At 40.5% G+C, this 24,109-nt stretch overlaps 1 protein-coding gene across 1 annotated transcript in view; it reads right to left on the reverse strand.

Moving 5' to 3' along the window:
- The window catches only part of FGGY (FGGY carbohydrate kinase domain containing), a 121,391-nt gene that overhangs the window by 65,622 nt on the left and 31,660 nt on the right, over nt 1-24,109 (reverse strand). The window contains exons 6-7 of the mRNA XM_050977667.1: nt 13,877-13,992; nt 819-947 (exon numbers count right to left, since the gene is read on the reverse strand). Coding sequence (XP_050833624.1) covers nt 819-947; nt 13,877-13,992 — 245 coding nt within the window. The remainder of the gene's footprint in view (nt 1-818; nt 948-13,876; nt 13,993-24,109) is intronic.

The raw sequence follows: 24,109 nt of genomic DNA on the forward strand, positions 1-24,109 counted from the left end.
GCCACAGTTTCTAGAAGGACAAATGAGGTTTTAAACAGCACAAAACATTTGAAACAAAACTGGTAGTTTAGCACCTAATCATATTTCAGTTAGATCTAGTAAAAAAATCCTCTGATGAGCAATAGATTTCCATTAAAGAGTACTGTTTCAATAGCACTGAAACTTCCTGAGGTAAGACTGTTTTCTAAACCAGCAAACTAAAAAAACCCTCAATTTCCTGCTGAGAAAGTTACACTGAATCTCTTATTGACAGTATTTGGACAAGACCAAACAGCATAGTAAGAAAATGAACTTGTTTGGCCTCATCAAATGTATTCCAGAAAAGATGAACCAGGGCTGAACATCAGAATTTCGTGCTGGAAAAGGAAAGAGTCAAAGCACCAGACCTTAAAGCTTTGAATCATGAATCACTTCTAAAGCTAATAAGAATCCTAACTACGAACAAGCCTCAAACATGAGGCTTCTCCCTCAGAATGGTTGTTTGTGTTTTACTCTTGCCTATCCCCAAAGTTTTGGGCAACAAAAGATGCAAACTCTCAGCATGCTGGCATTCCAACACCAGGGTGTTCCAGTCAAAAGTGGAACTAGCAGAAATTAACAAGCAATTTTCAAATCTTTTGCAAAGACATACAGCAGTGATATATCTTCTTTCTAGAAACAGATTTGCAGTGCTGGTAGTTATTGTGATGATCTAGGGTTGTTTTTAAGAATACCATCAGAGCAAAAGGCTGGATAAAAACAGTTTGTGACAAAAACAGCTTTCTGAAATAAATTCAACAATTCCTGTCTCCAGGAGCAGTGAATCCATGAGTGAGTACCTAGTCCTCCAGCATGTGCATCAATGAGAGATGCTGCCACTGCAATCCCTTCGGGGAGCCCCAGATCTTCCGCAGCCTCCGCTGTCAGACCTTTCCCAACAGCCTCTCCAGGAGACAGGACGTGGTTTCCTGGGCAGACACAAGACAAACCAAACACCTGTCAATTTACTAAACAGAAAAACAAACGTGTGTGTTATTGCAAGAGCTCCCTTCCTCCCCCTCCAGTGAAGCCTTGTCTCTATAAAACAAAGAAGGGCATCACAGAGCTCTGTGTGATGGAATATCTTTCAATATCTGGCTGCAGATTAAACACAACTGTGCCAGATCAGGCCATCCCATGGCAATTTAGGAGTTCAAAAGCATTCAATATCCTATCTAGCCACAGAGAAAGATTGCACCACAAGCAATTAAATTCTCCTTGGCATTCCTCCAGGAGATATGAAATGCAGAAATTCCAGGTTCTTGTGGAAGGTGCTGCCTGCAGGCATTCTCTGGGCATGGAAGGAGATTCAGCTCAGTCTGTGCTCACAAATGAACACTGCACCTGTTGCACAAGGAATGCAGAAGGAACTGGCTAATTTTTTCTTTCCATTTCCATCCTTTCCAGCAGTTCTGCTAGGAATAAGGTGGCTATAGCAACAGAAACTCTGAAAAAGAAACTGGCCTAAACAGCAAATTCCTCCAGCTGCAGTTGTATTTCCTCACAGCCTTGAATAATCCCTTTCTGAGCCTTCTCTGGCATGTGCAGTATGAAGAAGGGAAGAACACAACCCTACCCTCCCTGCCCTGTCACAGGGAGCCCAGGGGCAGGTCCTGCCATAACACACACCCAATTTTATCTGAGCTTAGAAGAACAAATCTAGATTCTTTCAAGTACCAGAATTTAGGGACACCCCAAAAGCCTCCTCTCAGCCTCCCATACCTGGTGCAGTGAGACTGAGCTCCTGGGACTGTACACACTTCCATATTTATCCAAAAGTTTGGGGGGGAGAGGCAGAAAGCTCAGTGGGAGTTCCCACAGACCTCCCTGCCAATGCCAGGGCTTTTAGTACCTACCTAGAGTGTTTACTAAATTCAACAAATCTGGGCAGAGTTGGCAAAATTCCTCTTTAAAATAAAACAAGACTATTTTCACAGCCAATTTTATTGAGAATGTTACACCTGAGGCATGTTCTGATATGTAGAAAGGACATAAAACATCCTCCACAACAGACAGTAATCAAGAGGAATAGCATATCATAAAATATCAGGAATACACTAATTCCCATGAGCATAAACTTCTAGAAATGCAATAATACAACCTTAATTTTTGATGAAAAGGTTATGGTATTAAATTCACAGGTTTTCAGTTTTAGACATCAATCAGATCTTTGCTGTAAATTATGTGGGTTCCTAATTTTTAAAAGCTACATTCTCCTTCTGCCCACTTCCCGATGGATGCAGTGTATGGAGCATTTTGGGATCAGCACTCACAACTTCACAGTTGCTCATTTCTCCAAGTTTCTGTTCTATTGACAGCCACACATCTCTGCCCCTGAAATGCCAGGCTGAACCTCACACTGGAAATTTAAAACAAGTCTGTGCAGCCAAGACTGTTACATTTACAGTGGGTTTGTATTCAATATTGGGGCTTGTAAGCAAACCTCATCATTAAGCTTTATACAGAAGGACATGAGGACATCAAGTCACCTCCTCCCAGAAAAAAAAAAAAAATCTGTATTTTATTTCTTCTGCATTTTACTAGTTACTTACTGTAAAGTCAAAACACTGTCCTGGCCTTTCCAAGAGATGCATCTTTTGCATTTTCCCCCAATAAGTTGGAGTGCAGGATGTTCCGCTTTAAGAGATTTTTCTATTAACATTTCAGGCTTTTTAAATACATTGGAGCAAAATACCAAAGCTGTCTGCTTCTCCTGACATTCAAAGACCCTGCAGGTGGAAGGAAGTTCAAAAGAGTTCATGCAGCTAAACCCACATCATCTTCTTCAGAATCAATTGCCTGACCTGAAAACATAACCATGGTGTACATACAGCATGAGATTAAATTAATCTGAAATAAAACCTCTTTCCAAGCATGCCACTCCATGGTTGGCTAGTTTATATCAGTCATACCAGTCAAACACTTGGGTGTGTAATTATTATGTAGTTATACTCCATTTTAAGATCAGGGCTACTATCAGACAAAATCCTTTCCTACCAGGTTCTCAATTACTGTATTTCTAGTTAATAAGCACTAAGGGGACAATTTTAGAGATAAAGATCATCCTCTCCTCTACAGCAGCACAAGAAAACGACCTTATAATTCCTTTGGTACTGGTTATTTATCAGAATGACCAGCAGCAATGGGCATAAAGTGTGTGTGAGGACATGCAGGGATGGGCTTCTTGTCATTTGGAGAGGCAGCATAATCATCTTGCATTTTAAATAAAATAATTAACAGTAGTCTGCCCTATAAGTTTTAGAAGTCAAAGTATGCCTGAATAAATATTCACTGGCTGAAAGCACTTCCCCACAGCTGGGGAGGGAGAACAGTCAGAAGTCACCCATGGAGGGCATTGCAAAGGGGAATTCTGGGTCACCCAGCACCCAGGGAGTGCAGGACAGAGAAACTGAGTGCACAAGGAGAGGATTCTCACTCTGCCCCCTCCTTCACCCTCCCAGCTCTACAGAGCAAGGAAAGCTCTGCCAGGCCCACAGGAAATGTTCCCAAGGAGCTCTGTGAAAGGAAGGAGCAGGCTCTGCTTGGGCACTCCTTCTATCATCAGGAATTTACCTCCCCACCTATACAAGGCTAAGTCAGTGTGGAATGGACACCCTGAGCCTTCACTCAACCACATGGGCACAGACCTGGGAAGGGAATTATCATTCTCATAGTTCAATCTTCATCAAATAGCTAGAAAACTCTGCTAAGCATCAGCAGGCTTAGAATCTCTAAGTGTAAAGCTATTAAATGATAAAATAAGGAAACACAAGGATAAAATGATAAAATAAGGAAACAAGCAATAAGGAGACACAAGTAAAAGTGAAATTTTTGACACAGATTGTATTCCAGTACTAGACTGGGAGGGAGCAGATTCTCACTTGAGCAAAAGACAGCACCTTTAGAAGCCATGGGGCAGCTACTCTGAACATAAAGGTATTCTACAGCTGCACACTAACAATGCAGCAGCAGGTGCTGCCACCCTTAAATCCGACCTGTCAGGGGGAAAGAACTTGTGGGAGGGGAGGCAGGGAGGGAGGGAGGCAGGGAGAACTGTCTGCACACAGGCACACAGTGAGAGCAGGACAGGAGCTGCATAAAGGAGGCACTGAAAGGCCTGAGACTCCTCAAGGCTCCTGCCAAAGTAAATGTATCGAGTCTTTTGTTGACAGTAGTCTCCTGTGCAAGTCATTTACCTTTGCTATAATGACTTCCAAAATTAGAGCTAACCAAACAAACCCATAATGGCTGAAGCTGGAGGACTTTCTGTTTCACATTGGTGCAGCTGTTTCACTAATGCAGTGCCTTAATCCACAACCTTTCATTTGGGACCAGACAGGCTATTTCCAGCTATTTTTTCCCCTATAAAGCAGCCAGTTTACAAAAGGAAAAAACTGTCTGAATCTCTTCCTTCTCTTTTATCCTTCTTCGAAGACTGATGTTAAGAGTTTGCTGTGATCAAGCTTTGTTTAAAGAATTTATGTGCTACCAAAGACCCTCAACCTTTTTAGGTGCTTCCCACAGGAACCAGCTATTTACCAGTCACAACACATGAGGCAGATAATGCATCTTCAGTCAACTTTAGAGATCCAAATTCACTGTATTGGCTCACTAATATTTAACAAAATGAGGTACTTCAGGATGTAGCCCCTTTTCAAACAAAAGCTGAGAGCAGCCGGGGTGCAGCTGACTCCTGCACAGCTTTTCATCTATCTCGCAGAACAGGGCTGCACTTTGTATATTTGACTGCATAAAAATATGAAAGGAAGAAAATTCAAAGGAGATGTCCCTTCACTAAAACCCAAACAAGCCTGAATTTGGATCTAACAATCCCTTGCTGAAATCCCAGCAGCCCCAGAAAGGAACACAACCCAAGGGTACATCCCGTCCCCATTTCACAGCTCCACCCAAACCGAACAATTAAACTGCTTTCTGATTTAAAGGAACAACACAGAAAACAAGTATGCTGTTAAATAAGTGATAGAGAACATTCACTGAAGTTATCTCATTAAACAAAACAGTTCTGAATAGGCATCAAAGGAAAAAGGACCTCAGTAAAAAAAAAGCACTGTCCATCCAAATGTAATAAGAAACTTAAGTGATTTTCCCCTTTCATGTTCATGACAAAGCATGCAGATAATCTCCACTTTTTGTGTTTCATAATAATTCTCACAATGCCAAAATCTGGGATATACAAGGAATCTCAGTAAATAATATACATTGTCCCAACCCTATCTCACACATAATACATTATCAAATATCCCTCTCAATTACAGACAATACTCACATTTAACTGAGATATGTATGGTTGATTTTTTTACAATTTTTACCCCAGCTGGGTAGCCAAAATAGGACTAAGATCAGAAGGAAGCAGAATAATGATGCTGACTGTGAGGTTATAGTACTATTTTTTCCTTAGGACTGCATGCATGGTGGTTAAAAGATATTAAGAACAGTGAGATTTGGGGCTTTTTTCACCTCCAAATAACCTCCATAAAACTTCCTTGTCAGCTGTTAAAGACTTTAGAATTTTCATTGAGGAAAACCAAAACAAATTGTGATATTATACGCCAGCTTATTTAAAAGTGAGGAAAACGGTTAAACAAAAATCACTTTGGCTTCCTTTGGTTCAAAATTCATCTCTGTCTACACGAGCTGCCACAGTAGCTTGAGGCAAATCTAATTTGGGGCCTTTCCATCCCACTCTCCCAGAGAGCCTTTGGCTGAACTACATCTCCACTACCTAATGTGTAAATACTTCAGGCAGATGTATTAGGCTGCTAAACTCTGGCAAAATCAAATCAGGCAGATCCAGGTTCATTAAGTTGAGCACAAACTGGTCAGCAAACCAGAGGTGCCTACTTCAACAAAGGCTGCTTGGCTTTTTTGGCCCAAGGAATGGGAGCTACTCCATGTATAAATTAGAAGCTTTCCTGATGGAAGGTCAAAAGGAAAAAGAAATTCTGAATCATTGGATCAACATTATGATGGCTGGGACTGAGTTTTCTTTGCTAGACTGCAGTGAGACAGTGCAGAATGAATGTGTCCTGCCATGTGTAGTTCACTGCTCACTGCTGAACTACATCTGGCTAGAAAACACAGAGATTTGATGTCTTACTAAAGGTATAGAATGCAATCACTTGATGTCTTACTAAGTAATTAGAGGGAACACATTTACATCCAAATTCAGCTACCTGAGCTCAAACAATATTTGAGCTGGCAAACAATAATTTCATTAGGCTGGTAATTGACATTTCTGTTTGTCTTTAAGCACAATATTGCTCAGAGTCTCTCTAGATACAAAGATCCATGCAGATGGCAGGACTATTGCTCTACTTCCAGAGTTGCTCTGCTCTGGTACAGTACATTGCTAAGACTGTAAAGGCAATTTAGCTTGTATTAATCACAGATTATTACTTAACAGATTTTTTTTTTGTTCTACTGGATGTTTTTTAACAATTCACATGATAGCAACTCCTCTTAGAATAAATAGTTGTCCCTTTTTCTGAAATGCCAGACCAAAAATAATCTCATCAGTTACTGAAAAGAGACTTTAAAATCTTTCAGCCAAGCTTATTCCCCACGACATTCACACAGTATCCAGTTTTAATATCCATACTGAGAAGATACTGATGCACTGCAAACTAAAGGAGTTCAGAAATGAGCCAGGAAAACAATTGCAAGGATTGAGAAGTATGACAGTTCACCCAAGAGTTTTGGGGGGAAACCTCAGTGTTCTCCTTGATCATAACAAATTTGAGTCTGTGCAGGTCAAGCGTGGCCCTACGGTCTGCCAGGCAGGAGTAGGAAGTTAAATCAGATGAAAAATCAAGTGTTCTTTAATTAATTCATTAATTTTGAGACATGACAGCAACTAACAATCAACAACCTTACAGTCTGAAGTGGGCTCTCCATCACAGGAAATTATAAAATCAAGATTGGTTCTAAGATACACTTAAACTACTTAAACATTAATTTTAAGGAGTCCAACAGCCTCTGACTTGGAGGAAGTTAGCAAATTGTTTGAAATAGCCCTTCTGATTTTGTGAATCCTGACTCATAAAGCAGACAGCACTGTTTTAAAAGTTATCTCAGCAGGAGGCTAAAGCCAAAAAAAAAAAAAAGAAGATGAATAACAAATCAAGACCAGGGAGAGGAAGAGTCAGGTAAAAAGAAGGAATGACCCAGAACTATTCTGAGAAATGTCTCTTTTTCTTTTCTTTTTTTTTTTAGAACAGTATGAAAAATAAGGAAGGAGGATAATACCTCAGAAATTTAAATATTGAACAATGACAATAGACCCAAGTCTATTCAAAGCTTCTATGAAATTTTAAACTAGAAATTCAATGAAAAAGCTCCTAGTTTTCATACTCCAAAGTTCCCAAGTCCCCAGTGTTGCCAGAGTAGAAGCAAATATGATTCCCCAGGCAGGCAGAGTCTGGGACCAGAACTCTGTAAGTGGACAGTGAAATATTTCTTTATTACTATTTTTTAAAAGACCTAAACTTTTATAAACTTTTAGCTATGAGGGATGGAGGGACAGCACACAGTACTCCTCACTTCTTAGAGCAGAGAGAAGAAGTGGAAAGGAACCACCTGCCAGCAGGACTCAAGCTGATGATAAGCAGGGTGAATGATGGGTCCTTTCCTGGTGGAAAAGGAATGGAAAATGTCACCCAGGAAACACCCTGGAGAAACTTGAGCCACCTGAGCTCAGCTCAGCCTGTTCAAGAACAGTTATTGAAAAGAGGAAGAGTATCCCAGACTGGACAGCAAGGAGAAGGCTTGGAGGTGGAGGGGGCAGATTTTATCCATGAGTTTATCAATATCTGAAGGGAGGGAGGGAGTAGAGATGAGGGAGAAAGACCCTGCTCAGTGACCCCCAGTGACAAGTACAAACTGAAATACAGCGAATTACATTCAAACCAAACAAAAAAAAATGGTTTTATTGGGGAGAAGTGATCTAGACACTGGAACAGGTTGCAGATTTCAGAACCTCCACCTTTGGAAATACTTAGAACTCAACAGGACACAGCCCTGAACAACCTTCTGTAGCTGACCCCTCTCTGATCATTTCAAGATGGCCCTTCTAATCCCAATGATTTGTGTGATTCGGTGATCTCAAGATGGAAAAAGTATAAAATAAAACAGAAATCACAGGAGTGTGGAGCTTTTCTAAGGAAAAGCCCAACTTCTTCCTGCTGAATCATGTATTATGAAATAATGCCTCGAGCTCTCAGGAAGGAGACACCCAAAGACCTCTTTGCACTGTGCCAGTTTCAGCTCCTTTGCAGTTGCTACAGCTCTTGGACAGACTGAAATGACAGGAAGCCAGAAAAATGTTAGCATATTTGGAACACTATTCACTTGTAAATTCCATGGATTTTGACAGCATGTAAGTGTAAATATTCTCTGATTCATCCTTTTAATTTTGTTTGAAATTGCAGCGTGTTGTAATTTATTTGGGATAGCAAAAGACCAGGGAAAGAAAGATACAGGCATCCCATACCAGAGAATCCCTTTACTTATTATTCTCTACCATTTGCAAAGTGCAGTGTTTAAAGCTTGTTGCTGCAATCCAGATTTATGAAGAACTGGCAGCTACAAGCTGACCTGAAAAAAAAAAAAAAAATCATCATCCCTTTCTCTCAGCCTTCAAGGAAATCCTTCATATGCTCCAGAGCATCTGGCATCAAAGGCCTTGGAAGAGACAGGGAAAACTGGCAGAACAAATGCATTGACCATTCCCTCCACAGCTGCTGTGGCACTGAGTTCAGATTGACCAAATTCTCCCACCCTGCACTGAATCTCCCATTTTCAGCCTAAATGTGAATAAATTAAGAGAATATCCAAGTATTAGAGCTAACTACTGACAAAACAGAGAACCTAAGCACACTCTATTTAAATATTCAATGCCATTATTAACTTTGTATTAGTAAGGATTCAGTGGCACATGCAGGAATGTAGCTACTGATATAAAAATAAGTTTTCTGTGCTATCAAGTTATTAATAAGTACTTCAAATGAAGAGCATTAGAAAAGAACATCCATTCTTCCAATTATACAGATCCATCTTTTCAGGGTGATCAAAAATGACAGATGCAAGTGCCCAGGTCCACAAAAACATCAAGCCTGCAGTCCCAAAGTCCTGGAACTAAGGAGAGAGTTAAAAATGGGGTTGCAAAGTGTTGGGGCTGTACCTTAAAGCACAGGCAGAGTGCTGGAACAGGGAGAGTGGTGAAGTGGTAAACTGATGGAGAGGAGTAAAGGCCTAACCAGAAATGCACATTAGAGACAAGTCAAACCCTTTTTAATTGAAAACACAGTGCCGAAATTAAAACAAAAACAACAACAAACAAAATAAAACAAAACAAAAATAAATCAAAACAAACAAACAAAAAGCAGAAATCCTACTGGAGGAAGAAAAAGACAATTTGTGGAAAATGGAAAACATTCTTTTTGAATGTGGCTAAGAAGGATGAGTGGGAAAAAGACCCAGAATAGGATTTAAGTAAAGAGATGTATAAGGAGCACAGGCTGTTCTTCCTTATGCCACCATCACCCCCAAAATCAAAAATGAAAGAATTCTTCCAGTTGTACACTAAAGCAAAAGAAGCAAAACTTCAGCTACTTCATTGATATCAGTTTGCTGCTCCTGCACAGATGAAAGAAGGTGACAAACTGCCCTTTCCAAAAGCTACAAACCTGTAAGATCAGTAGAACCTATCCCTGCAGTACTCACAATGGTCTCTTACACAAAGCCACCATCTTCAACCCAAAAAGGACCTGGTAAGAAATATTACCATTCAATAAAAAAATCATTATTTGGTCCCTTAAGTAGGCCCTGAAGTAGAAGGCTGTGGTGAAAATTTATCAGGCATTTTTGTCCAAATGGAATGAACGCTCCTAGGAGCTCTATAGTACATGAAATTTTAACAGAATTGTTAATGTCTTTCTAGGTTTTATAATACCACAAAGAGATACTCATCATGTGCTTTTACCACAGCAGATAAATGCTAATGCCTCTAGTACACAACACTTTCACAGTGGTTTGAATACGAGTCATCTTCCACTCTCTTGGTGAGCAAATTAATGGGATCAATAAATTTTTCAGTATCTCCAGATAAAGCTTCTTTACCTTCACAAGCCTGATCAGTAAATTCCTGATGTACAGAAGGGATCACAAACAACTTGTTATGTGGATTCCCTGAAAGGTTAGTCTGCTCTGAGAAACAGAAAATGTCAAAGGCCTGGGAGTTTTCAGATGTGAACCCACGCCCTGATATGGGAAAGGTTTGTGGAAGATCCTAAAGGTCAGATGTCAGGGTCACCCTTATCAACACGGTCATATGTTAAGTTAAACTGAAACCAAGAGGAGTTTACTCCCTGGAGCCCCAGCACTCTGATTACAGTAAATGTATTTTTAAAGGGCAAGGAGCTTTAAAAGTGATGCTTAAAAGCATATTTACCAGAAGAAATATGTACCTTAAAGAAGTGATTATTAGGTAATTTCCATAAGAATTTCCAGTGGCATGAAAGTTAAAGTTACTTCCAAATGAAAAAAATCTATTTGTAGCTATTCATCTTTGGTTCTCTCTGTTTAGAAACAATAATGATTTCAGCAGAGATTGAAAAAAAATAACAACAAAACAAACAGAGCTTTTCTGCATATTTTAAACTGGTAAACTTTGTATTTACTTTTGTTATAGTCAGAAAATTTTTCTAATTTTATCTGGTGACATTTTGCTTTGTTTAAAAGAAATGATAATTCAGAGCCTTGTTATCTTTTAGAAGAGATACATGAGAAAAAGGCCATTATCTCTCTTTACAAGGGGAACGTGCAGGCACTAAAATACATCCTTGCCTTTGAGCTAAACAAACCTTGAGCAGACAGACACGGGCTTAGAGTAGCTTGAGAACAGAAAAGGAAATTCCACCAGCATTACTTCAGCCCTGTCAGGTTTTTGGTTTTGTTTTCATTTCAGGAGGAGGTTTTGAGCATGTACAACCTCCCTTCACCCTCCTCCTACCTGGGTTATCTGACAAGTTTGAGCTCCTTTATCTGCAGGGCAGCTCAGTGCCCTGCTTCCCATCCTTCCCTGTCAGCCGTGGCAGGCTCTGATGCTCCTCCTGAAGGCACACACTGTCCAGAGAGGCCTTCCCTTGGGATAATGGGATGAACTTCCAGCACTTGAGGCTGTTCCCCTGTGGGCAGCACTGCTGCAAATGCAGCTTGAGCTGAGTTGGTGCAAGGTGTGATGCTCTGGTGGCAGGGATGGTGCCTCACCACTGGTGCTGACACCAGGGGATGTGTGGGAAGGAATCTCCCACTACCCAAGACTAATCCAGCTGCAGTTTGCTCAGGGGCTGAGTATCACCTTCCTGGTAGGTGCATCTACCTGGATTAATCTATCCTGATTAATTTGAGGAAAGCTGAGCTGACTCAGAGTGCTCCTCTCAAGTCCAACACCACTGAACACATTAAAACAAGCAAAGCCCCCAGCTCTCATTGGAACACCATTCCCATTCCCCACACCCAGGGACACTGGTAAGATTTCAGGGTGGCAGAAAGCAAAACACTTCCCTGGGACACACCACCATGGAGCAGCTCCTAGGCAGGGTGAAGTGCTTTGCTTTGACTCCTTCTGAAGCTACACCCCTCCAAGAGACTCCAAGAAGGACAGGGCAGGAGAGAAACCCAAAGGAATGGAGTGGTGCCTGTCTGGGTTCCTCACTCTCTCTGCACAGCCACAGGGATGAAGGACACTCTCCTGCTTTCTGTGATGTTATCACACTGCTAATGATAAAAATGCAACACCTTCCCTTTAAAAAAAGGCAGGGTTAGACAAATGGTCAGGGAAATAAGCTCATATTCTCCCTAGGGCCAGGTTTCAGCATTATTATGCAAATAGAAATTGTCTTATGCTCTGGATTCACCTGAGGGAATCAGCCCCAGAATCTGAAAACCAAAGGATTTCTCAAGCTGAGCAAAAGCTCCAAGTCCTGCCCTAAGGTTTGGTGTAGTTTTGGAGGTCAGACTGTGCTTCTCCAACTCCAGTCAAGACCCTCTCAGGAATTCTATGGTTCCTTTCTTTAAAAAATCCCACAATCTTTCATGGCACTAGACACTGCCACCAGTAACTCACAAGAAACACTTTTGCCTTGCATGAAACACATCAACAGAAGATAACTTACTGATTTATTTTGTAAATGTTGTGTTTTAACTAACATGGAAGCCTGATACTGGGAATTGATGGTTTCTCTCTTAATGAATGTTGAGCCATATATAGGCTGTGTTATGAGGCTCCCATCACAACAAAAGGCCCCTTTTATTAATGGCTACTTTATCACTTAAAACATGCATGTTGTTACTTAAAATGGCAAATTGCTTTGCACTGTCCTTGAAGTGCATTGCATAAATATTGTATTCAAGCCTTAGCTTGCACTCCATAAATAATTTATTTTTAAAATACCCTTCCATGAGACCACCAGCTGGCAAGATGTTCAATTTTCTGGTAAAAACATGTATTTATTGCAAGTCTTATTTTAACTTGTTGAAGATTTGCTAAAAGCCACAAGTGACAGATGTTTTAAGAACTGTATTCAACCCAAAACCTCAGGAAGCTGAAAGCCTCATTCTCCTGGTAGGTTTTGTACCTCTGCACAAGCAGTTTCCTCTGCAGGGGAAAAGCTGAAATCTATTCAAGGAAGCTTTCAAGTACCATTTTCTGATAACCCAGAAATGACTGATAGCAGATTATGTGATGATCAGAAAAGTTTTTAGATTTCATTAAATTTTTTCTCACTACAATCCTTCCTCCACCATTTCCATTTCATGTTGCTGCACTTAAACTGCTGTACAAACTTGTTCAAAGTGCTCGACATTAAAAAAAAAAAATCAAAGGAAATTTCAGATAATTAACTTTGATGAATGAGCATATTTTAATTCATGTCTGGTAATATTCTTGTTAATGACATGTCTGCTTAGGACATCCATTAAAAGTCCATTAAGTTAACAGGGAAAGTCTAATAAAGTTATCCTGGAAATTTTCTGGTATATTAACGTTATGGACTTTTAATGAATATCTGCTGTAGGAACTGCTATTAGCAAGGCTGCTATTCTAATTAAACTTGGGCTCTGAGAGTGAAAAAAATGTATAAAGATAACAACAGGCAGAAGTAGCACTTTTTTTGCAAATGACTGTAAGGGTGATGGGTACAGGTCACAAATCCGACTATCAGTAACAGCTAAAAAATTACTATATTGTAGCTTTTTTTGTAGCCTGCTATCCAATATACTCATATTAAGTGTGTCCTTCATGTCATCAGTTCCTGGGGCTCCTTTTTACTGCTCTATTGTTGAGACTGAGCAGTACAAAAAGGCCTTCCAGGGTAGGAGATAAAAAATTTAAACACAGTTTCTCACAACAATGCAAAGTAAAAAATGCACTTAGGAAATCTGTTCCTTTTGGGCATCTCAGCAACCTATTTGAAGCTGCTGACATTCACAATAATACAGCAAAATACCTTTTTATATGTATATATCTTTTATTCATATAATCAGAGAATGGGTTGGGTTGGGAGGGACCTTAAAGCTCATCTCATTCCACCCCCTTGCCATGGGCAGGGACACCTTCCACTAGACCAGGTTGCTCAAAGCTCCATCTCTCTATATATATTTATATATTTTATATATATACACTTAAAGCTTTTTATTAATATGAATAAATGTGCATATTTATTAATATGATGATATATGTATCTTGATTAACATTAAATATTTTGTTAATATTAATATATGTGTGTGTGTATTTATTAATATGAATATATATGTATATTAAAACCCAACCCTGATATACCTATTTTTTCATACTTATCCTTCACCAAATCTTCCAAACCAATCATTTTCCAGAAAGTGTCATCCCAACCTCTATCTGCTGTGTATGTCCACTTGCACACTACTGTACAGAGAGACCTAAAAAAGAGACAATATAGGCACAGAGTCAGGCAAATGAACATGTTTGGGTTTAAACTTGTGACTAGAGACAAGTTCCTGCAAAATAATCTTTTCTCCACTGGTCAGAAACTCCAGCAGAATGCTCACATTAAAAAAAAACAAACTGGTTACTGTTTGGAGTGCATGTCTTGAGGACCTTAAAAGGACCTTGTGTTTAAGATTCTTCTCTGCTGAAACAACTCCTGGTCTGGCCACTTCACTGCATAAATCAGCCAAATAACAGGCTGTGCATGTGCCTGGGGGAGAGCAGGGCAGGAGCACAGCAGCTCTGGAGCAGGCAGCCCAGAGTGCTGCTCTTCCAGCCTAAATGGCTGCTTTGCACACAGTCTGTCCTTAGGAAAACTTTGTGTTACTTCCCTCACAACCGAACTGCAGTTCTCAGGAGATCTGGATGATGGGGACAGAGGCACAAGTCTGATTTCTGAGAAACTGATGTTAAACTCTGCTGTGCCAGGACAGCAGCAAAGGGCACAGGCAGGAGCAGAAGGACACAGAGGACAAGAACTCTCACAGCAAAGTCTATCCTAATGCACAGAATGGTTTTTATCAATATCCCTGACCTTATTCCTCCCCAAAGTATGAACAATAATCCTGATGATTTAGTATTACACAGGCTGTTTTCTGTCTGAACACTAAGAATCCTCTCCAAAGATCAGTATTAAAATGTGCTTGAAAAGTCAGTCAGTTAAAAGGTATTAAAAATGTTAAATACCACTGAAAACTGCAGCTCTATGCAATCCTGGAAATACCACAGTACCAGCAAGTGCAAGACAGCTCAGATGCATCTTGGGGAAGCACATCATCATAACTGTTCTCAAAGAGAAATCCTGCTCAGAGGTGGATTTTCTTTGATGTTTTACAAGACAGCTTATTTGTGACTCATGTTTAGCCAAGGTGAGCTTACACAGGCATATTCTCTTTATTAGGATGGTACAATTTGAACATGTATTTTCAAAGCAAACTCACTTTTACTGAAGCATTTGACTTTTTCTTGCAGTTTTGCATAAGTAAAAACCAAATAAAATTTGTGTCTTCAAAATTATTTTTTGGAGTAAAAGGAAATCTTCCCTTTCATCCAAGAATACTACCCAGGGACTGAAATATGAATCACAGAATGGGTTGGGCTGGAAGGGACCTTAAAGTTCATCTTGTTCCAACCCTCTGCCATGGGCAGGGATACCTTCCATTAGCCCAGGTAGCTCCAAGCCCCATCCAGCCTGGCCTTAAGCAGAAAAGAGAAGTTATTTTTATTTCCTATCTGCAAATCAAAGTTAAGAGCTTATAGCCACTGATACTGCAGACAGAGAAAAGCCAAAGAACAACAGGAAGAGTCTTTCCACACAAAACAATCTGGGATATCTATTTTATGCTTTAGGGGGGTTACAAGAAGCAACATCCTCTTATGTGACACTGAGCAGAAGATGGGATTGTTTCATGGACTCTCCAAACTCCCACTTTCTCATCTGGGACAGAAATGTCTCTTTTAAATGCCTTGTTTCCTTCCATCCTGTTGTACTGGAGTTTTTACAACCAGAGGATGGTCATTCACATCCCATTGGCTGTAAAGGTGTGCTGGTTGCTCTTTGCTGCAAGAGAATAATTAACATGATATTTTTTAGGGAAAAAAAAAGACATTAGTTAACTATTTATATCCCTATAAATAAATGCAGTCAATAAATGCAGAGATTATTTCAGGACTACTCTTAAAACATCTCTGACAACCCCACCCCCCTTTTTTTTTCTTCCTAATAGTTCAAGAATAGACCACGCAATCTCAACTCAGTGTCTGGTTTGAAATCAGAAAAAGCACATGACCTGTAACTACAGCAATGACAATGTTGATATAAGGAATTCCAATTTCCAAGGATTTAAAAGCCAGACACAGAAATCTAATTAGGACCTTTGACAAAAATTGGGTGAATAAATAAATTCTAGGCTGAAGAAAATACTGGGAAAAAATAAACATTTTCCCCAAATTGATTCAAACCTCTCATTAAAAGGAAAAATAAAGACAGGGTATTTGAAATAAAAAGCACTTCATCAGTTTAGGAAAAACTTAGACATAAAGAGCGAAAAACAATGCATCAAGTTTTCCCAAATATGGGAAATACCAGATCATAACAAATTATCTTCAAAACCGAATATGTCTTTTTCTAATTAGATTGAAGCTCTGAACTAATGCCACACCCTGAGGAAGGCTCCAAAGAACATGTTCTAAGCAGGGGCCTGCTGTCCCACACAGCTCCCTCTGTGGAACACCACAGCACACACACAGGCCCATGGAATCACTGGGGATGGGGAGAGATCTTCCCCCTGCCAATCCACAGAATTCAGCAGATTCCAGCTCTCTGGCAGGATATGGCTGCACTGAACACATCCTGGAGATGCATAAATGCAAAGTGCTCACAGAACAAGGATAAACAGAGGAGTTCTGGTTGAATTTTTAACACAGTATGGAAAATGAAGCAGGAAAGACAACTCTTCCCAAATGAATTGGCTGGCAGATCCTTAAGTGGAAGGCTCTGGTATGAAAACCAATCTCAGATCTGAGCTAAAACACTAACACATTATGTTGGCAGGTTTTTATTTTCATGGCCACAGCAAGAAACTCAAAATGCTTGTTTTAAACACAGTCTGAGCATTTACACTTCTCTGGGATTCAATCTCTTCCACTCTTGCTGCCACTCAAAAAGTAGGTGTTTAATGGAACAATATGGCTTCATACAAATCCCTGATATCAAAGTGTCATACTGCAGAAAGGCATTCTGGTCTCTTAGATAAGAGTTCAAAGGAAAGGATTTCTTTCTGATGGCCATGATGGATTAACATCAACACAAAAAAGCTCAAAAGCACCTGGATGGGTTGAACTCAAAGCCCTGCCCACACCTGATGAGGTGCTCACTCTGTATGCCCTAGAGAGCTCTGTGCACATGCAGAGAGAACAGTTCATTCATGGCTTGTCACTGCTAAAACCAATGGTATACATGTATATTATATATTATATCTATTTATCTATTTATATATATATAAACTTTATAGGACATCACTTAGAAATTCTCGTCCAGAGCATCCCCCTGAAATGGGAGAGCACAATTTTAACTTGGGAAAACTCTATCCAGAAAGACACTGTGGGAAAGGACCACCTGAGGAACCAAATCAGTACACCTACAAAGAAAACCTCAACCATGAGAAAATTTTATATTTCACAGAATTCCTAAGTTTGATGAGATGAAGGGCAGACATGAAACAGAAACAGTACTGATATCTGCTGTGGTATATTCAGTTTTTCCTATTTGGCAGCATTGCCTCAATTATTTGGTCATAAACACCAGATTCGTGCTGGCTGAAGCAGGATGAACCAGATGGGTTGAAGCAAAAGCTCCTCTTACTTTACTCCCAGGATCAGCTGGGCTCAAAGGGGCAGAGGAGCCCTCTCCTGACTGCCTGATCCACCACAAGATTTGAGGAGGCATACATGGAACCCTCAGTAGCACAAGCCATATGTAGCCAGGCTGAAATACCATGAGTTTGGAGACACTTCTCCTTAAGCATATTCCCAGCACAATGAAATGAAGGATTTCCTTTCTCTGCTCAGAACAAAAAGTTTTGCTTAGAATATTCGTACTAAAAAAACCCCCAACCGTCGTGCATGGAAAAATTTTTATTTTATTTAAACCAGATTTTCAACAGGAAAATAACTGTGTTTAGAGTTTCCTATGAGTTTCTTGCTGAGGGCTGACTGGATGTGCTCAAGTCCTGCATGACCAGAATCTCTGCAGTCTTAAAAACACAGAGAGTCTGTGAACACTCACTTGTAATTCCCAAAATGCTGTCTGGAAGCAACTAACCTGCAAAAGGATCCAGGCAACTGGATCACTCCAGTTGGAGTGATCATACAGGTGATCAAAATTTGTTTCTGTGTGACTCTTCCCACATTATCTGCCCATTCTGAGTATTTTCTCTCACTCTGTTGTACTTCTTGGAGACAAGGAAATCAGATACATTTACTGAAAATGGGAATTACTGGGTGCTCTAAGTTATCAGCATAAAAATATAACCAAAAGATAGAAGTCACAAAAAACTTCACCACTACCTAGGAGTCACCAGAGCTTCACATTTGGGTCCTTTCTTTGTTGCCACATCTCCCACACTCCAAAGGGGATAAAGCCAGCACAGAAATTATTCCCAAATCTGCAGAGATCCTGCCCTGCCTAGGACAGTACCTGCTATGAAAATAATTATGGGGGCTACTCCTTAACTGCAGTTGTCTTGCAGAAGTCATCCCTGTTTTGAGTATAGGTTGATAGGTAAGTCCTATCAACTAAAAGTTACTAACAGTTTTTTCTCCTGAAAAGTGACCCCACAAGGCATTTCTTCATGACCTTCCATTCCAGAGGGCTGGTACAAGATTAGTGAGCCTGGAAAATGAGTCAGCCACCAGCTTGAAAGGCAGGGAACCCCTGGCTGGGGCATCCCGAGGTGAATGGCAGCTTTGTTCTCAATTCCAAAGCAAAAGGATCTGCTCCATTCATCCCAACTGCTCAGAAATGAACCTAAACTCATGAACTTAATTAATTTTGTAGGCATCATTAACAGTGCAGCAGTTCAATCACTGGATCACTGAACTAAAGCCAACTGCACCTGCTGAGGGCTGTGCCAAAGCTAAATCCTCCAGAAGCAAGGATAGGGTACAGCTAGATCCCAAAAGGAATAGCATGCACTAGGATAAAGTAACTCTCTGTGGTCTGTTGGGCAGATTTGTTTAAAGCTACAAAGAACCAAAAGCCAAGAAAGCTTTATGATGTTGTGAACGCAAGCAGGAGACCTGAAACAATGGAGTGTGACTGTCACAACATCAAATGATTTTTCTTTTGTTCTACAAAGTTTAAATTTAAAACAGATTTTGAATTCAAATTGTAAACCAGGGCGTAGATTCTGCTCAAATGAATGTCTCCACATACTGACATCTGGGCCAGGCTGCCAATGTCCTCTCAAATTATGCACCCCACAGACTCAAGGCTTTTCACAAAAGCAAGCAATTTACAGCTCTAATACAGTCACAGATCTGATTGTGGTTTGTGCAAAAATGTTCCAAGCAAAAAAATTTAATACCCAGCACACATACTCCCAGCATCCAAGAACAGAACTGGGCACTGGTGCTGAAAGAGCCTAAAATACAGTGGAGGTTATCACAGAGCAATAGGAAACCTGTAATTATTCTCTGCTCTCTTATGGTAATGCCATATCCATTAATCCACAGCCTTTGAACCAGAACCAGACTGCTGAATCCCCATTCACCACTGGCATTTAGGAAAAATGTTTCTGCCTGCTTGCTGTGTTTGGCTGCCTGGGGGAAAGAGGGACAATTTCTCCTAAAGGAATACTTCTCAAGAAAGAGGAGAAGAAAAGTGACACCTGATCATTGAGTCTCAAATGTATGAAGTGTACGAGATGCTGCCCCTGCTGAGCGTTTGCTAAAAGGAGTCAGGGCAGGGGTCTGAGCTCAGGCTGGTGTGGAGGAGCTGCCCCTGCTGTCCCTCGGTCCCTCAGCCCATCTCTGTGCCAGGTAGGCTGCAAAGCTCAGGGTGAGAGAGTCTGGGGGTGCCCTGACTGCACTCCCCACCTTTCCTCTTCAACAGCTCTTTAATTGCAGGTACACACAACAAAACCTGCCAGGAGCTGCTCCGGCCACCCAGCCATGCAAACCCCAAGTCCCTAACTTTTACAACACATTACTTTTTATGATTATTGCCTTTGACCCAAAGCCTATGAAATTCCTGCCTGCCCAAACCCATTGTCTTAGCAAGCTGTGCAATTTGACTCTTGCCTGAAAAGGGTTTTCATCTTCCAACAAAACATTAAACAGGCCAAACAAAGAAGACAGGTGGGGAAGCCTGTTTGGGACAAGTAGCAGACACATTCCCAGTTGTACTCACAGCCTGGACTTTCAGTCTTTGCATGTCTGAGGATTTAAACTTATTCAATAAAGGCAGCAAGGAAATTACTGTAATCAGAGTTAGCAATTCTACCACCTTCAGCCTTCCTATGCTCTTCTATTTAGCATAAATAATTAAAAGTAGTCTGGCTGCCATTTAGATTTTTTGAAAGAAGTTAAATACCACAGTAAAAGCAAAGCTTTCTCCCTGCTTTGAAATCTTCACTAAAGTTAAGGAGAAAAAAAATATGAATACAAATAACAATGATCCAATATCATGATGAAAGACCAATATTTGTTCACACTAGGGCTAGTAGCAATTTTGTCATATTTCATGGGTGAAATAGGATTAAACTCCAGACCTCAAACCTTAAAAGTTAATGTTCAAAAAATTACTTGGATGTTTTCTTTTTCCTCAGGAAAAACTGAGTGTCAGAAAATAGCTCTTCGGTTTCCAACAAAAAGGATTAGTAGAAAAGATTTCTCTTTCCAGCAAGTGTGAAAGTTTGGTGGAAGACACCAATCCACAAAGCCACCAACCAAAAAGACAGTGAACAGCTCAGGACTTACAAGCTGCATACTTGAAGGTAATGCAGATACTGATTTTTGCCTATATAATACCTTTCCAAACCCTTACAGGTTTTTTGTTGCTGCAAAAAAATTATGTTAAAGTACTATATATGATGTGAAGATTTCACAGCTTTTCCTTCAAAGCTGTGGTTAAAACACTGGTTTTTCCTGAACACTACTGACTCAGGGAACTAGCAGGGTCCTACCAGACTCCTTCCCAGCCAACAAGACTAAATCTGGGGTTAAAAATCTCTGAACTTGTATTCAGCAGCTCTGTTGGCTTCACATCTGGAAAGTCAGAATTCTCACTGGACTGGTGGCACAGCTTTTATTTAAAAATATAAACCAGGTCTCCCTTTCCCTGCCATAAATCTCACTGGCAAAGCAGAGCCTATGAAAGAACAACTCTCACACTCTTTTAGGTGAGAGAGAGGCCCGTAGGGAATGGCAGCTACATCAGAGCCCTTGGGGGACTGGGATCCATCAACACTCACACCAACAGGCATAGGCATTCCACCAGGACTTCCAAACTCATCCAGACTGGGCTTTTAGGGACTTTGCTGGGATGCAGGGTGGAGGAGTTGGGATTCTCCTGAGCTCACATGACCCAGTGTGTGTGTGGAAGCCACTCAGCTCTCAACAACAAGCACTGAGCAGGAAATAAAATCTTTCAATCAGCAGATCAAAAAGTTAAAGCTATTTTTGTAAAGGGGAAGAAGTATTAATTAACTCAAACCTCGCTCTAATATTTGGTGCTCATGTTGTAACACTTCAGAGGTTTTTGTCTGGCTTTTTAAATCACAGGATTTTCTAAGCAAGCCTGTTGCTTACTTAAAGGGACAGTTTTTATTGTATGAAAAACACAATTCGCATTTGCAATTTTCTACACCCACATCTATAATTAATCTCCTCTGAATACAGCCACTCCCTGACGAGATTCCATGTTATATTTAAACTCTGGGTGCCACTTTGAAAGGAAAAAAAGAAGAACAATAGGATCATTTTCAAAGCCCACATAGCAGCAGAAGGTTTCAAAGCAATGAAGTGCTTTAAACTCTGGCATCAACCTTCTGACCACCCAACCAGAGCGAAGACTGACCTCCAGTTACCACCACAATAAGCACAGAAGTCTCTTGAGAAATGCAGAGTGTAGATGTTTCCTGTGTTCCAAAGGAAGTATGAGACTGATGTTATATTACATAGATAAATCTCAAATTTTCTGAGAGGTTGGGAAAGCCCCTTTTGTGACACTCAGACTTCAAGGATTAACCCACTTAAAGAATACTCTCTTTTGGATGAGGTACCTTAAAATTTAAAATTTGCACAACTTGTTAGAAATGTGGAAATGTGCATTTGATACATAACTACTGTGGGAAACTGGCTTGTTTTATTTTTCCATAAATACACACACACATGTGTTTGGAATGTGTACACATGCAGATATTTACTTTGGACTGGGAGAATGTGCCTGCTTGTGTTTGCTGTAATCTATTTAAACCTGTCCTTTAGAAATACAAATAAATGCATCAAACACTGCAAATGTCAAAAAAGCCATCCAACAGAAGGTGAATCACACTGACCACAATAAGATGATGTTTCTTCTATGATGTGTAACAGAGTACAATTCTTTCTAGAGTGTGTTTCTGTTTGGAAACACACTATCAAAAGATGGGAAGACTGAAGAGTCTTGAATTCAATTTTCCTAGAAGTTATGTCACCAAACCTGTAGGGAACCACCCATCTGCAGTTCAGCTTATCAAGTCAGATTAATCCCTTGTGTGCATCTAGTAACTTCAGTGGATGCACTTAGCTAAACACATTCAGTTGGATCAGAAAGTACAAAATAAGACCATTTTATCCACCCACATACGCCTCACCATGTCATGAGGCAAGGGCAAGCCAACAGTCAGCAGATTGCTGAGTTGTTTTATTAATTTCATTCTGTATTATGTTACAGACACCCAACCAAGATTCAAGCCCATTGTCTTCGGCATTGTTGGAGAACTCATAATGAGACACAGTCCTAGACAAAAAAATGTATTGTCTAGACAAATCAGACATTGCATGTGGGGCTGGAAATCTTAGTCCATTCCCTTAAAAGATGGCAAACAGAGGCAAAGAAAATTGAGGGATTTGGCCAAGAGTCAAAGAGTAAACTTTAATCAGACCCCTGAACTGAATCCTGAAATCCAGAGGCTCAGTCTAGAGAATGAGACCCAGGCAGAAAGACACCATTCAGACATTGATGCTGAACATGTTAAAAAATCTTTCTATGGACAACTGTAGTTTAAATCTTTAAATACAGAGAAAAAAAAAGTGTGTACATATATAAAATTGAGTCACTGTTTTAAGTAACCACTGGTTTAAATTTTATAAGGTTAATAAGCGAAGGACAGGTTATAAAGAAAACATCATCCAAAAATGGCAAGGAAAATGAAAAGCAAAACTGGAAGTAGAGACCACGTGTCCAGCCACTGCAGTCCAGCAGCCTTGGGACATTCCTCCTGCCTTCTGCAACATCAGCAATGTTTCAGTTCCATTTAATCACAAAAATATATTCTTTCAAGGTCAGTATTTCAACCAAACCACTCTGCAATAGGAAGTCAAATATTTATTTCAATTAAGAGCTTGTATTTAAAAAACACATTTTCTCCTGTTACCTTCTGGCAGTTAAAAATATGACACAATTAAAACTGGAAGTATTGGTACACAGAGCCAGTGAACAGCTTCCTCTGGAAGTCTGACCTGGAGCAAATTTACCACAGCTCAAGGCTTCACCAAACACTCAAGGAAGCTGGTAAAGAGATTAAGCAAATGCTACAAGTCACTGAGAAAAAGGAAGTTGGGTCTGAGCTCCCTCTCCACTGTGTGGCTTTGGACAGAGTAAGATTATTCCTGTCAGCAACATCGGCTTCTCCCAGTACAACAGCAGCAGCACATCCAGATGTGCAGCACCCAGCACATCTGCCAGCACCAGGCACTGCCCCAGCCATGGACACACGGCCACTGCTTTGTTCCAGATGTCCCTATCCCACAGGGAATAACGTGGGCAGGCTGCAGGAAAGCCACAGTTACTGCTCCATGCCCCTGTGTCTCTCCTCTGGGTGAAAAGGACACACAGGACATGCTCACCCCCCAGCCATGCTTGGGGAGCAGAAGGATTTAGGGTGTCCTTGATCTTCCAGCAGTTTGGGGAGTGTGGCAGATGCTGAGGGCACTGCCTGGCCAGCACCATGTGCACCCTGCCACCCCAGACACCGACCAGGAACACAAATCTCCACAGGATCAGGGCTACACTTCATTATGTGGTTTCTGCTGTCTTCATACAATTGAGCAGAATTAGAGTGGTGTGAAAAAACCCCACCCTTCCAGCCCTACCAGTGGTGTTTTGAGAGAGAGAACTGTTAGTCTGGAAATCTCTTCACACAAAGACACATTTTACCAATTCATGAGTAAATAATGTATATATTCCTAACATCAAACTCCTGATGGTCTAATTTAGCACAGTACTTGCACACATGTGTGAGTATAAAGTCCTGAGTTCTGTCAGTGGGGTTAATGGGAGTTTTT

The sequence above is a fragment of the Serinus canaria genome, chromosome 8 (assembly GCF_022539315.1).
Source record: "Serinus canaria isolate serCan28SL12 chromosome 8, serCan2020, whole genome shotgun sequence".
NCBI classification, from domain to species: Eukaryota; Metazoa; Chordata; class Aves; order Passeriformes; family Fringillidae; genus Serinus; species Serinus canaria.